At 43.7% G+C, this 11,085-nt stretch overlaps 2 protein-coding genes and 1 non-coding gene across 5 annotated transcripts in view; 1 reads left to right on the top strand and 2 right to left on the bottom strand.

The window, feature by feature from the left end:
- Nucleotides 1-654, bottom strand: part of LOC123501748 — a 34,333-nt gene extending 33,679 nt beyond the window's left edge. Inside the window, exon 1 of one of the 3 annotated variants that reach the window (XM_045250764.1) lies at nt 203-654. The gene's annotated coding sequence lies outside the window, so the exon portion shown is untranslated. The remainder of the gene's footprint in view (nt 1-202) is intronic. The other 2 variants (XM_045250763.1, XM_045250761.1) reach the window with 2 other exon arrangements.
- Nucleotides 655-1,987: 1,333 nt separating this feature from the next.
- Trnaq-uug lies at nt 1,988-2,059 on the bottom strand. Its single transcript has one exon. It is a non-coding gene; the product is annotated as a tRNA-Gln (tRNA).
- Nucleotides 2,060-4,129: 2,070 nt separating this feature from the next.
- LOC123501749 (transmembrane protein 41B-like) lies at nt 4,130-10,111 on the top strand. The gene is made up of 8 exons (XM_045250765.1): nt 4,130-4,569; nt 6,035-6,194; nt 6,669-6,797; nt 7,281-7,330; nt 7,626-7,774; nt 7,898-8,036; nt 8,239-8,330; nt 8,521-10,111. Exons 1-8 carry the CDS (start codon nt 4,275-4,277, stop codon nt 8,596-8,598), a joined length of 1,092 nt encoding a protein of 363 aa, XP_045106700.1. The 5' UTR covers nt 4,130-4,274; the 3' UTR covers nt 8,599-10,111.
- Nucleotides 10,112-11,085: the final 974 nt, after the last annotated feature.

Raw genomic sequence — 11,085 nt, 5'->3', positions numbered from 1 at the left:
GCTCATATTTCAACATTGGTATTATCTCTGTGACTCGGTGATGTAGGTACTAGAGTATTCGTTATATTAATATGCATATACAAGAGTGAGTAATTCATAAACTACTGTGTACAATTATGCCAAAGTTCATTTCATATCACATAATGTATCAATGTGACAATATGAATCCTGCAAAGCAATGAGAAGTAGATGGGGTACAGACCTGCGTGTGTCCGTGAGAGCTGGATGGTGGCCGGGCTTGTTTATGGGTTGTGGCGGTGGTGGTGCCGTGGTGGTAGAAAGGACAGTCCTGGAGAGAAGGCGCGTAGGATGCACTCACTGTGGACATCTAAGGTAGACTGAGTAAATGAGTGGTTAGCCATTAGCCCCCACCACCACCACCCTCCCTGCGCTGCGCCGTCTCTTGCTCCTTTCCTTTCTCCTCACTCCTCTCGCGTCCTCCACTGGTCCTATCGTTTCTCATCAGTTTTACTTCCTGCACTGCAACCTGCATGTCTCATTTGTATTGCAGGGGGGGTTAGTAATGCAGAAATCTTGTTAATCTGTCACTAGAATCATGAACACCTTCAAAACCCGCGTCACTTCATTTAGTCTTATGAAAGTAGTGAGGTGTGGCGCAGTTGCAGAATATGGTATGTACTGATCTCAGCCTTTCTCCTTGTGATCTTAGTCCCGGTACCTTCTGCTGTGTTATGGTGGTACTGGTCCTGCTGCAGAGCCACACACCACCACGTGGGGTAAGTGTGCATAACAGGATAGAGAGTTGACATTCTGCGCGTGTGCATCCCAAGGGACAATTAAGTTATTTAGCATGTAGAGCATACGAAAATATGAGCTTGCGAAATCACTGAACCTGCGATTATTCCATAGTCTATTGCTGCTAATTTAACTTCTTCTTTTTTTCAGACTACAAAAATATTCAGTAACGAAATGAAGGCTGCACTTAATCCTATTGATGTGGATTAACCCCTTTTACTATGACGCTTCTCCATATTGATTCTGCATGGTCACTATTTGGTGATTTTATACAGCTTCAGAAACTCATGTGAGGGATTAAAATAGTGAAGACTGTGGCCATAAATCTTCTGGCCTATACAGACTTTTATTATAAGTCAATAAAATGGTCTAATCGTACACAAATCTCAAGGTAAAAATATGTCCCATGATACTGGAGGGGTTAATACAGGTTATGATTATCTAGCTCTGTCTGTGGAAAGAAGACTCAATCATGCAGGTGGTGTCGTGTCTTGTGTCGTCACTCGTCACTGGTGCGGCGGTGGTGACGCGATGAGGCACGTGTACAGGGCCCAACTCGTCAGTATTTTCGCAGCTCATTTATTTCGCACAACACCGGGTTGAGTTGGGATGGCTGGCTATGGCTGGAAGACAGACGGAGAGAGAGAGATGGTGACAAATTACCTTGGTACTTCCCACACCCAGAATAACAGTTTGTATTTCAGAAAAGTAATGATAGGGAAAACAGGAAAAATAGTCTTGATGTATTTTATTTAATTTTCCCTTATTTTCACACTTCCCTTGGCCTTCTAACTCTGCACACGTCACCTCAGCACCACCCTGCATCCCTAAACAACATACAGTTATTTAGTGCGGCTAGTGTTAGGGCGGCGTGGGAGAGTAATAATTATTAGGAACACGGATCTCTGGTCGTCGCAAGCACTTACGAAGCACTTCCCGCAGTGTTGACATTGGCTAGACTTATTCGTTTCCTCAGTTACTTCACTCCCGGAGAAAAAAAAAAATAGAAGTAAGGTGTTTTGCTATTAACACTATCATTATTAAAATCACGAGAGCGAGAGAGGGAGAGAGCTTTTTTTTTTTTTTTTTTTTTTTTTTTGTGCACCGTTGTAATGGCGTAATTGTATTGTATTACACGTAGCAGGAATGATTGCGTGTAAGGAGACAAGGATAGCAAAGATGGAAAGGCCGGAAAGGATAAGAACAAGGCGAGTGGAAGCAACAAAGAAGCAGGTCCCACCGAGACTCGAACTCGGATCGCTGGATTCAAAGTCCAGAGTGCTAACCATTACACCATGGGACCCTGGTGGGATATGAGCGGAAAATTTATTTGATTTTTTTCTTTATTTTTGTTTGTTTTGTATATAATATAGTGTGAGTAGTGTGTGTGTGTGTTGTCGATGATAATTTACTACTAATAATACCACTACCACCACCACCACCACCATTACTACTACTACTACTACTACTACTACTACTATTCAGCCCTCCCTCGCAAAGCCCATCACACACACACACACACACACACACACCAATTAGCCTTGAATTCGTGCTGAAGGTAAACAGAAAGTTGATTTTAGAGGCCAATGGCACACACGATAAGCTATCAGAGGCGCCCTTCTGAACCAAGGTGGTGGTGGGTGGCTGTGGGTGGTGGCGGTGTTGAGCATACAGACGCACTTAACATTTACTTCTCAGGTGGTGGTGGTGGTTGTGGTGGCGGTGGTGGTGGTGAAGGTGGTGGTTCAGATAGCATCACCGATTTAACCCACCAAAAAAAATGAAGATGGGAAGAAAACTGCCATTTTCTTTTCTTTTCTTTTAATTTTTACTACCAAGACACGAGGAACGAGAGGAATTTAAAGGTTAGTAGTAGTAGTGGTACTTGCTTAAGTTACCGTACATGTTCTTCACCACGCTAATAACATTATAATTATCCCCTGAACAGACTGACTAAAGGAACACGGGAAGCAAAACACAGCTGAACATTTCCTCCTGTCCTAACCTAACCTAACCTTGTGTACCTTAATTTACCATTCTTCTTTCCTCTCTCTAATCTTCTAACTTAATATCCTTCATCACATTTTCCCAGCTGTTTTTTTTTTTTATCTTTTCATTCTTTTTTTTTTCTTATTGTTTCCTTTTGATTCTTCTATTTTATTCCTCTTTCGTTTTCTTTTTATCCCTTTTTATTTATTTATTTCCGTGACTTTTTCAGTTTGCAAATTCTTCTTCCAGTAATGTTGATATAGATTTCTTTTTACTGATATTTCCCTTTTCATTGCTTTCCTTTCTCACCCATCACCTCACCCCTCACCTCTCTCTCTCTCTCTCTCTCTCTCTCTCTCTCTCTCTCCATGACCTTATCTTCTCTTCCTCCCCCTCCCCTTCTCGCTGACCACCCGTCAATGCGACCTCGTCTGGAAGCTAGCGTCATCGTTGTGCTGGAGAACGAGAACGGTAAGAGAGAGAGAGAGAGAGAGAGAGAGAGAGAGAGAGAGAGAGAGAATGCTAATATTTTTCGTTGATAGAATTTTTTTTCAAACAAGTTATTATAGTTTTCATTTATTTCTTTTCTCTTTTTTTTAATGTATGCATCTGTGTTCTCCTTTTTTCCATTTCTCATCTCTTATAGAACTCAGTCAGTAACCAAACTAATGAAGCCTTGGCAATGCACGAACACACACACACACACACACACACACACACACAGTTGTTACCTCCCAACACCAGTAAGAAACACAAACGACACGAGAAAATAGTGCATAAAAAAACAGCAACTTCGCACAAACAGGGAATCATAACACCTACCCCATACGTGGCATTTGAGAAAGAAGAGAGGAAGAGGGAGAAAGAATTGAAAAGTTGTTAATATGCATAGTAGTGGCAGTGAAGTGACCGTGACATGTTAGTTTGGGACAATAGGATTACCATGTGGTGTGTCTGTGTTGAAGGGAGGATGAAGAGAGTGAAGAGTGAAGACCATTATTATTAAGTTATTCTTTCAGGAGCGTTGGTGTGTGTAAAACTGTAGCACTTGCTCACAAACTAGAGGTGAATCTTAATTTCGTGAGTGAAGGAAAGAGAAGAGTCAAGCGTTAATCACCCATGCAGCTTATCCGTGTGTTTCTTGGCTGTGTGTGATGGGAACTCGTATTGTTTCCCTAACTTGCCTTTGAACCACCAAAAAGTCGTGACCGGAGAACTTTTTTACTCATTTTTTCATTAATTTTCTAGTATCCATTTATAAACTGGAATAAAGAGGAGGGAAGGAAAACGAGAGAAAGAAAAAGTTAGTATAATCCCAATTTCAAGAAGACCAGAGAAATACTCCAAGTTGTGGCCTTCCTAATCTAACCTAACCTAACCTAAACAGCGTGGCCGTGGCTTACAACAGTGTGCTTGCCATTCTCGTCAGTAGAAAGTTACTTACATGCCCCCAGCTGATTAAAGAAGCGGGATTTTTAAACATCGGAGCTGGGGAAGGAAGCGAGATTCATAAATTCAGGCAGCTGGGCATGAAACACCTGCCGGGGACATGTTTCACCACCAAGAACATTTCCATCCAAGTCTCACAGGACGGCAGAGAGTGTTTTGTTGATCCAAGAAACATCGAGGCGGAACTGACAGCCACTTCGAGTCCTGCAGAGTGTCTGACTATACTTCCTCCATCTTCCTCAAGCCACATCGATCCTGTGGATTGTGGGACTGAAGAGAAAAGTGAAGAGTTGAGGCGCTCCCCTGACTCAAGCGGACTTTGCAGTATTGTTATCCCTTCCACGCCTGACGCGACCAAAGATGCAGAGGGTAGCAGTGAGTGTGTTTTGCTGCACAGGCCAGTAATGTGGTTCTCTAGCTGTAAGTCGTGTGTACTCCCTACTTGTGTAAGATTTATTGCAGTTTGGATTAATAAGATACATGTAGTTGTAATGGGAAACACCACAAGCAGTCTAGCACACAGAAAGGAGGGCGCGGTAGATAGATCGAATGGAGGTTGTAGAAATGATGTAAGGCTTAAATAAATACTCAAGGTGTCATTCTCATATTTGTTTGTTGTGCCTCTTATCTTGAGCGTATCTGATGATCATTGAACCTCCAAGGGCTGGGGGCAAGGTCTCAATTAATGTGTCAGATAACAATAGGGTGATCACTTTTTGTTCTTGTGATCTTCAACTTTGTGTACGTTTCTTTAAGTATGTTGTACTTGATGCTGAAATCTGCTCTGACTCTTACTTGCCCAGTTTTGAATTAAGAACGTTTTAGTATATTACATACGGTAAACTACCATTTTATTCTTTTATCTTTATTGTAATACATCGTTTTCTTTAGTTATCCCTTAGGTGTTATACTGTAATATATCTCTAGTTCTTTTTTCCCAGAAATTAATTAGAAATCTTTTAATATATTTGATTAAAAAAAGTGTGTGTGTGTGTGTGAGAGAGAGAGAGAGAGTGTTTGTGTTTGCGTGTCGTCTGCTGCGGCTCCGTCAGGCAGGTACTGGTAGGTCACGGTGATGTATTCCTTTATTTACTCGCTTCCTTGGCCTTGTGTAGGGTTAAGGGGGAATTGAGGTGGTGAGAAAGAAGGGTAGCATCACTCAGAACCCCTGATAGGTAGTTTGAGCCGAATGTTTAGTCAGATAACGCCAGAAAATAGAGTAAATAAGGACCTCCGGATGATGATGATGCAACTTGTTAACTTCCTTGCTGCTGGCCACGCATACACACCTCAGTGCTGTCTGGCCGGTCATTCCTTCATCTCAACACATTCCGAGGCTTGGAAATACTGAAATAACAACAGCTCTTTTCATCGTAAGGTTAGTAAGTTAGTTGACGTTAGATTAGGTTGGCTTGTTTGGTTTTCTTGGTGTACAGCAACGAGATTTAGGTTAGGGAAGGACCAAGAGTAATGCGGAAAGGAGCAGGGCTGAATCACTATCCATTGAGACATTATTCTTGTTCTACAACCCTCCAGACAATGTACTGGCTAGAAACTGCAGACTCAGCTCCTTTTTTATTCTCTCTCTTGTAGAATGTAGATCCTTGCAAAGATTCCATACATTGCCCTTAGTACCGTGAATCACAGCATTGGTATCTATCTATCTTCCCAGCTTTCAGTGTGGCCATATCCTTAGTGGCTCTACTCTGGGCTGTACAGATAGATCAAATATCGTAACTAACCCAACCTAATATTACCCAGCCCAGCCTATCCCGACAGTGCTGGGTAACCGACCTGCTGACACTCCAAAACATTCTGCATCATTCCCTCTCTTCCACAGAGATGACGCAGGCCAAGGCGGAGACAGCGGGGGGAGGGGCCAATGGTGCCGGTGTGGGGGCCATGGACACACGCCGAGCCCTTCTCTGCCTGGTGGCCATCTTCCTGGTGTCCCTCAGTGCCCTCACCTTTGTGTACAAGAACTTCCCACACCTGGAGGAGTGAGTGGCAATCTGGTTTCATTATTCAGGATTGGGTCAAGCTTGTGCTGAGTCTTAAAGTTGTAGGTGTTCCTTGTTCTCAGCACTTTTTAATTAATTTCAAGGGTAGAATTATGTTATGCCTGAGATTTAGAACAGTGGTCCATGAGGCTTTCCTTTCTGCTGGGGGCTGGCAGGGCTAAGAGTGTGTATTAGTGTGTGGCTTTGTCTTTGCTGCCCTGTGTGGGATTGCCAGCCTGATGTACAAATCCTTACATTGGGTGGGGTTCCCACACAGGATGGCCCAAATACACCAATATACACTCATACACACACACCATTAACCCACAGACAAGACATTCTTTATTCATAACTCAGTAAATTCTAACATGTTTACAAGTTGAGGTTAGCCCATACATGTAATGTAAGTAGGAACAAGAGTGATAAAGAAAGTGTCAGTTGTCATTACAGTGTTGGACTCATTACTTGTTTCAGGGATGAGTACCAACACATGAAGCTGCCAAGGGACATAGAGGACGCCAAGAGTCTGGGCCGAGTGCTGTCCCACTACAAGGAGCGCTACTTCTCTGAAGTGTTGGCGGGAGTCTTTGTCACCTATATATTGTATCCTTTAGATGTGAATAATGGCGTCTCCTCCACCACTGACTCCTCTCGTGGTCCCCTGAGGCTCTTAACATCACTCGTTTCTAGTCATTGGTCTTTTGGTTCCTATTTCTATTCCCCTGCATTCTTAGATTGTCACCTCTGGTCCCTTGAGGCTTTTACCACAGTCCCTGACATCACTTGATCTGTTTTTTTTCTTTTTATTTCCCACTGCTTGCATTCCCAGCCTGTTCCTCCCTGGTCTTGCTGGTCTTGTTCCTTCTTATTGCCACTCCTTGTATTCCCAGCTTTTCCCTTTGTATTCTCTTGTGGCTGTAGTGATTTCATTATTTACACTGTGGTCCTAATCTCTGTTGGAATGATGAGAAGAGGGAAGTAAGTTTTTTCTGTGGTTTTAGACTTGATTACTACCTTATTTCAGGCTTCACAGAGCCAGAGATTGTTCAGAAAGGATTATATCTTTCCTTGACCTTAGTGCCACAGCTTGCAGACCTTTGCAGTGCCAGGGTCTATCTTCTTGTCCATCCTCTCAGGTGAGTCATATAAGATTGGTGCTACGGAAGTATTCTGAAAGCTGCTGTCATAGCTCTCTCTCTCTCTTCTGAAGAAATTGTATAGATGAGGTATAGATTTATGAACATAGATTACTTAATTTTCTCTGTTTCCTTATTATTTACATATTTACATACCAAATTACATTCACCTAGTTGTAGTTATCAGTACCTTACCTTCACTAGTACGGTCTTGTCTTCATATATACATCTCTCTTTTCCTTCTATTGACATACACAAGGACTGGCAGGTGTGATACTTGAATTCCCCTCCGCAGGGTTCCTCTTCCGGTGGGAGTTAGCGCTGCTCCTGATCTGCTTCTGCTCAGCCACAGGAGCCTCATTTTGTTACCTGCTGTCCTATCTGGCCGGCAGACCCATCGTCCTTAAGTACCTGCCTGAACGTACAAAATCCTGGCAAGAGAAGGTACGAGTCTTTCTTCTCTCTCTCACAAAAGCATCTCATGAAAACTAACTTGAATGAACATTTAACTTATTTCCTGATTTATTTTGCTTTGCCATTTCCTCAGTGTTTGTTTGTATGTTGCAGGTGGATAAGCAGAGAGACAATCTGCTGTTCTACATCATCTTCCTGCGCATCACTCCTTTCCTTCCCAACTGGTTCATCAACATCACAAGTCCCATCATCAACGTGCCGCTCTGGCCTTTCTGGTTCGGCACATTCATTGGTGGGTTGTGCTGTGCTGGGTTCACTTTTTTGTGTTGTGTTGGTCTCTTCAAATGTTCACTGGTTGATCTTATAGTGTTCTCTCTTTTATTTATTGTGAGTAAGTATGTTTCATGCAAGGACTGCCACGTGTAGTCCTGATGGCTTCTTGCAGTTTCCCTTTTTGTTTTCCTAATTTAAAGTTTGTTTCTCCTGCGGCATAGGTGTGGCTCCTCCAAGCATACTGGCAGTGCAAGCAGGCACCACCCTCTATCAGCTGACTTCCTCAAGTGATGCCTTCTCCCTAACATCTGTTGTAAGTCCACAAACACCACCTTTCATCATTTTTTGTGATTTCTATGCCCATCTTAAGAAATTGTGTGATTTACCTACCCTGCAGAGCTGAATATTGTGTCTTTAATATTCCTAACATCCCATAGATACATACATATTTAAGATCATATGTCATACTTGCACCTACAAAGCATTCCTCTTCCTCTCCACAGGTCTTGTTAGCATTAGCAGCCATCCTGTCCCTTGTCCCAATTATTCTAAAGAATCGTCTGCGGGAGAAGTTTGACTAGGAGCAGCTGCCTTCCATGGGCCAGAGAGGGAGACAGTGTGGTGGGGCTGGGTGGCGGAGGAAGAGGAGGGTGAGGAGAGGCGTGGTGATCCTCTTCAAGAAAGCAAGTACTGAAGAGGAAGTTGGAGAAGAGGAGGAGGAGGAGGGGAAGGAGGAAATTGGAGAAGAGGAGAGGGAAGCAGTGGAGGACAAGGAGGAGGAGGAGGAGGAGGAGGAGGAAGTAGGATGCTGGGGGAAAGTACAGTCTCCTGTCTCCCCAAATGCCCGGCGTGCATCAGTGACTGAGATTCCCTTTGAAATCGTCATCATTGCTCACACGGGGCACTGAACTGTCCTTGCAATGAGCCAGAACGTCCCTCACATCCCTCCCTCTTCTTGCAAGTGGCTGGGTGCAACAAGAACCTGTTGACCCAGTGCTCCCTGTTGTGATTGCGGTGTCCTGTTTCTGGCGACAGAGACAAATGACACATGCGCTCTTTATCATTCCCTGAGTGGTGTGCTCCCTTGATCCTCCGGTTGGTGGTGGTGGGGGTTGTGGTGTCATTCCATGGGAGGTGTGGAGCAGGTGTGTTGTATGAGAGGGCTGGCTGATCACTGGCTGGTTCAGGAAGGGTAATCTAGACAGGAAACAGAGCTCACCCTCTTGTGGTCTCATGGTAGGTGGATAATCTGATGCCTTGAATAGGTGTACTACTGAGTGTGTATCTGTGTGTGTTAGTGAGTGTGTGTGTGTGTGAGAGAGAGAGAGTGGTAGCAGAGTGTATAAAACCAACAAAACTACTAATTTAACAAGAGCCAGTTCATGTCCTTGTCTGACAGAAGGCATTGTGGAGTCTATGCTTGTTTTTTATTAAGGCTATCAGTAGAGAAGGAGAAGTCTAAAAACTATTGTAAGGTAGAGGGTGTCATGCCCTAGTTGTATAGTTAAGCAGGACAGGCTTGGTATAAGATGTTGGATATTGCAGTTAGTTTTTTCCATCCTTGCCAGACCTTTACATCTGTGCTGGTGGGAACGCTTGAGCTGATGTGAATGCCAGTCATGGAGAACAAACCAAAGAAAGCACCACCTTTGGTGCCCATCCACTGCAAGTGGTGGATGGGGAGTGTGTGGTGCTTGTCTGCATGCCTTTGGTTCTTTGTCATTGCTGGTTTTTGGTTGAGAATTCAGAGAGGTGGGCAGATACACACCGCCTGACCAGAACCACTGTCTGTGATGTCTTCAAACTCCATGTATTTTAAACCCTGTATGAGTGAAGTGACGTGCATGCGCCTGGTAGTGGACTGCCAGCTGACCTCCTTGCTGTTGTACTGTAGGGAAGGCAGCAGGCAGACAACCCCCAAGGCTGCAGGAGATGACACAATGAACTAAGTGTTGAATGAAGATCTTCAATGTACAATTGTAATTCTATTTCCTACAGCATCACCATGTGGTGATTGCTGTTACTGCTGCTGCTGCTGCTGCTGCTGTGTTCAAGGGTACTCTACTGACCTCAATAAAGACTTGTTGACCTGTATCCTGCTTTGCCTTGCCCTGTTTGTCAGAGGCTTAACACCTGTGAGCTGTCAAAATAATTCGATAGTTCATATGTTTCTATTCTTTTAGCGCATTTCTCACACCAAGTATCAGCTAACCTGATATTGCACTGCCATCCTCTCCCGCCTTGCAAGTGAGTATTTAGCTGAACTTTCTTGTTTTCCAGACTCAGAGACAAGGAAAGGCAGAATTAACCTCATGATAAATTACCCCTAAATGAGTTTGTGGTTATGTGGCTGTTCATAGCCCCCACCAATAGCTACACCTTCCAACCCAACACAGTCAAAGATAGACGTCCTCAGACACAACAAATTCCCTTCCCAGTGTCTCTCGTCCATTTTTACATCAATATCCAGGGTTTCCACGTATCTTTCCATAATGATATCAATAAATGGTTGCAGTAGGAAAAAGGAATAAGCAAATGATACGTGAAATTAGGTAGCTTTGTTCATACAGGGCTTGCCACGTGGCAGCCTTTTGAAGCTTTTCTTATGGTATGTTCTAATGGAAGTGTGTGAGGGAGTTTAATGGTAGTAGCAGTAGTAGCTGTTATGAGTGTGTTACTAAACTACTGGTGTTGCTGTTGCTTTTTCATGGCTAGTTGTCCATTACGTTCTTTTCATAATAAACCTTTCCTATCCCTTATAAGAGGTTCAGAAGATATTTGCCCTCGCCCCGAAAAGATTAATGAAGTAGAAACATAAATCATCTACTTTCCCTATTTCCTACATCATGTTCTGTTCCTAGCACGCACAGAGAGAGAGAGAGAGAGAGAGAGTGCAGTGTGCCGTGTGGTTGAAAGACTGAAGCAAGACTGGCCATCACCACCACCACAAGGACAGTCTCAGTGAGTGGCTGGTAGCGGCTGGCGGCCTGAGAAATGCCTGAGGTGACTGCATGAAGACATTTTTGAGCCCTCCCACACCTCTGCCCACAGGTGGTAGTGGCTCTTAC

This window comes from Portunus trituberculatus, chromosome 9 (assembly GCF_017591435.1).
Source record: "Portunus trituberculatus isolate SZX2019 chromosome 9, ASM1759143v1, whole genome shotgun sequence".
In the NCBI taxonomy this organism is placed as follows: Eukaryota; Metazoa; Arthropoda; class Malacostraca; order Decapoda; family Portunidae; genus Portunus; species Portunus trituberculatus.
Note: the sequence above shows the minus strand (reverse complement) of the source record. Positions and strands in the feature narration are given on the sequence as shown.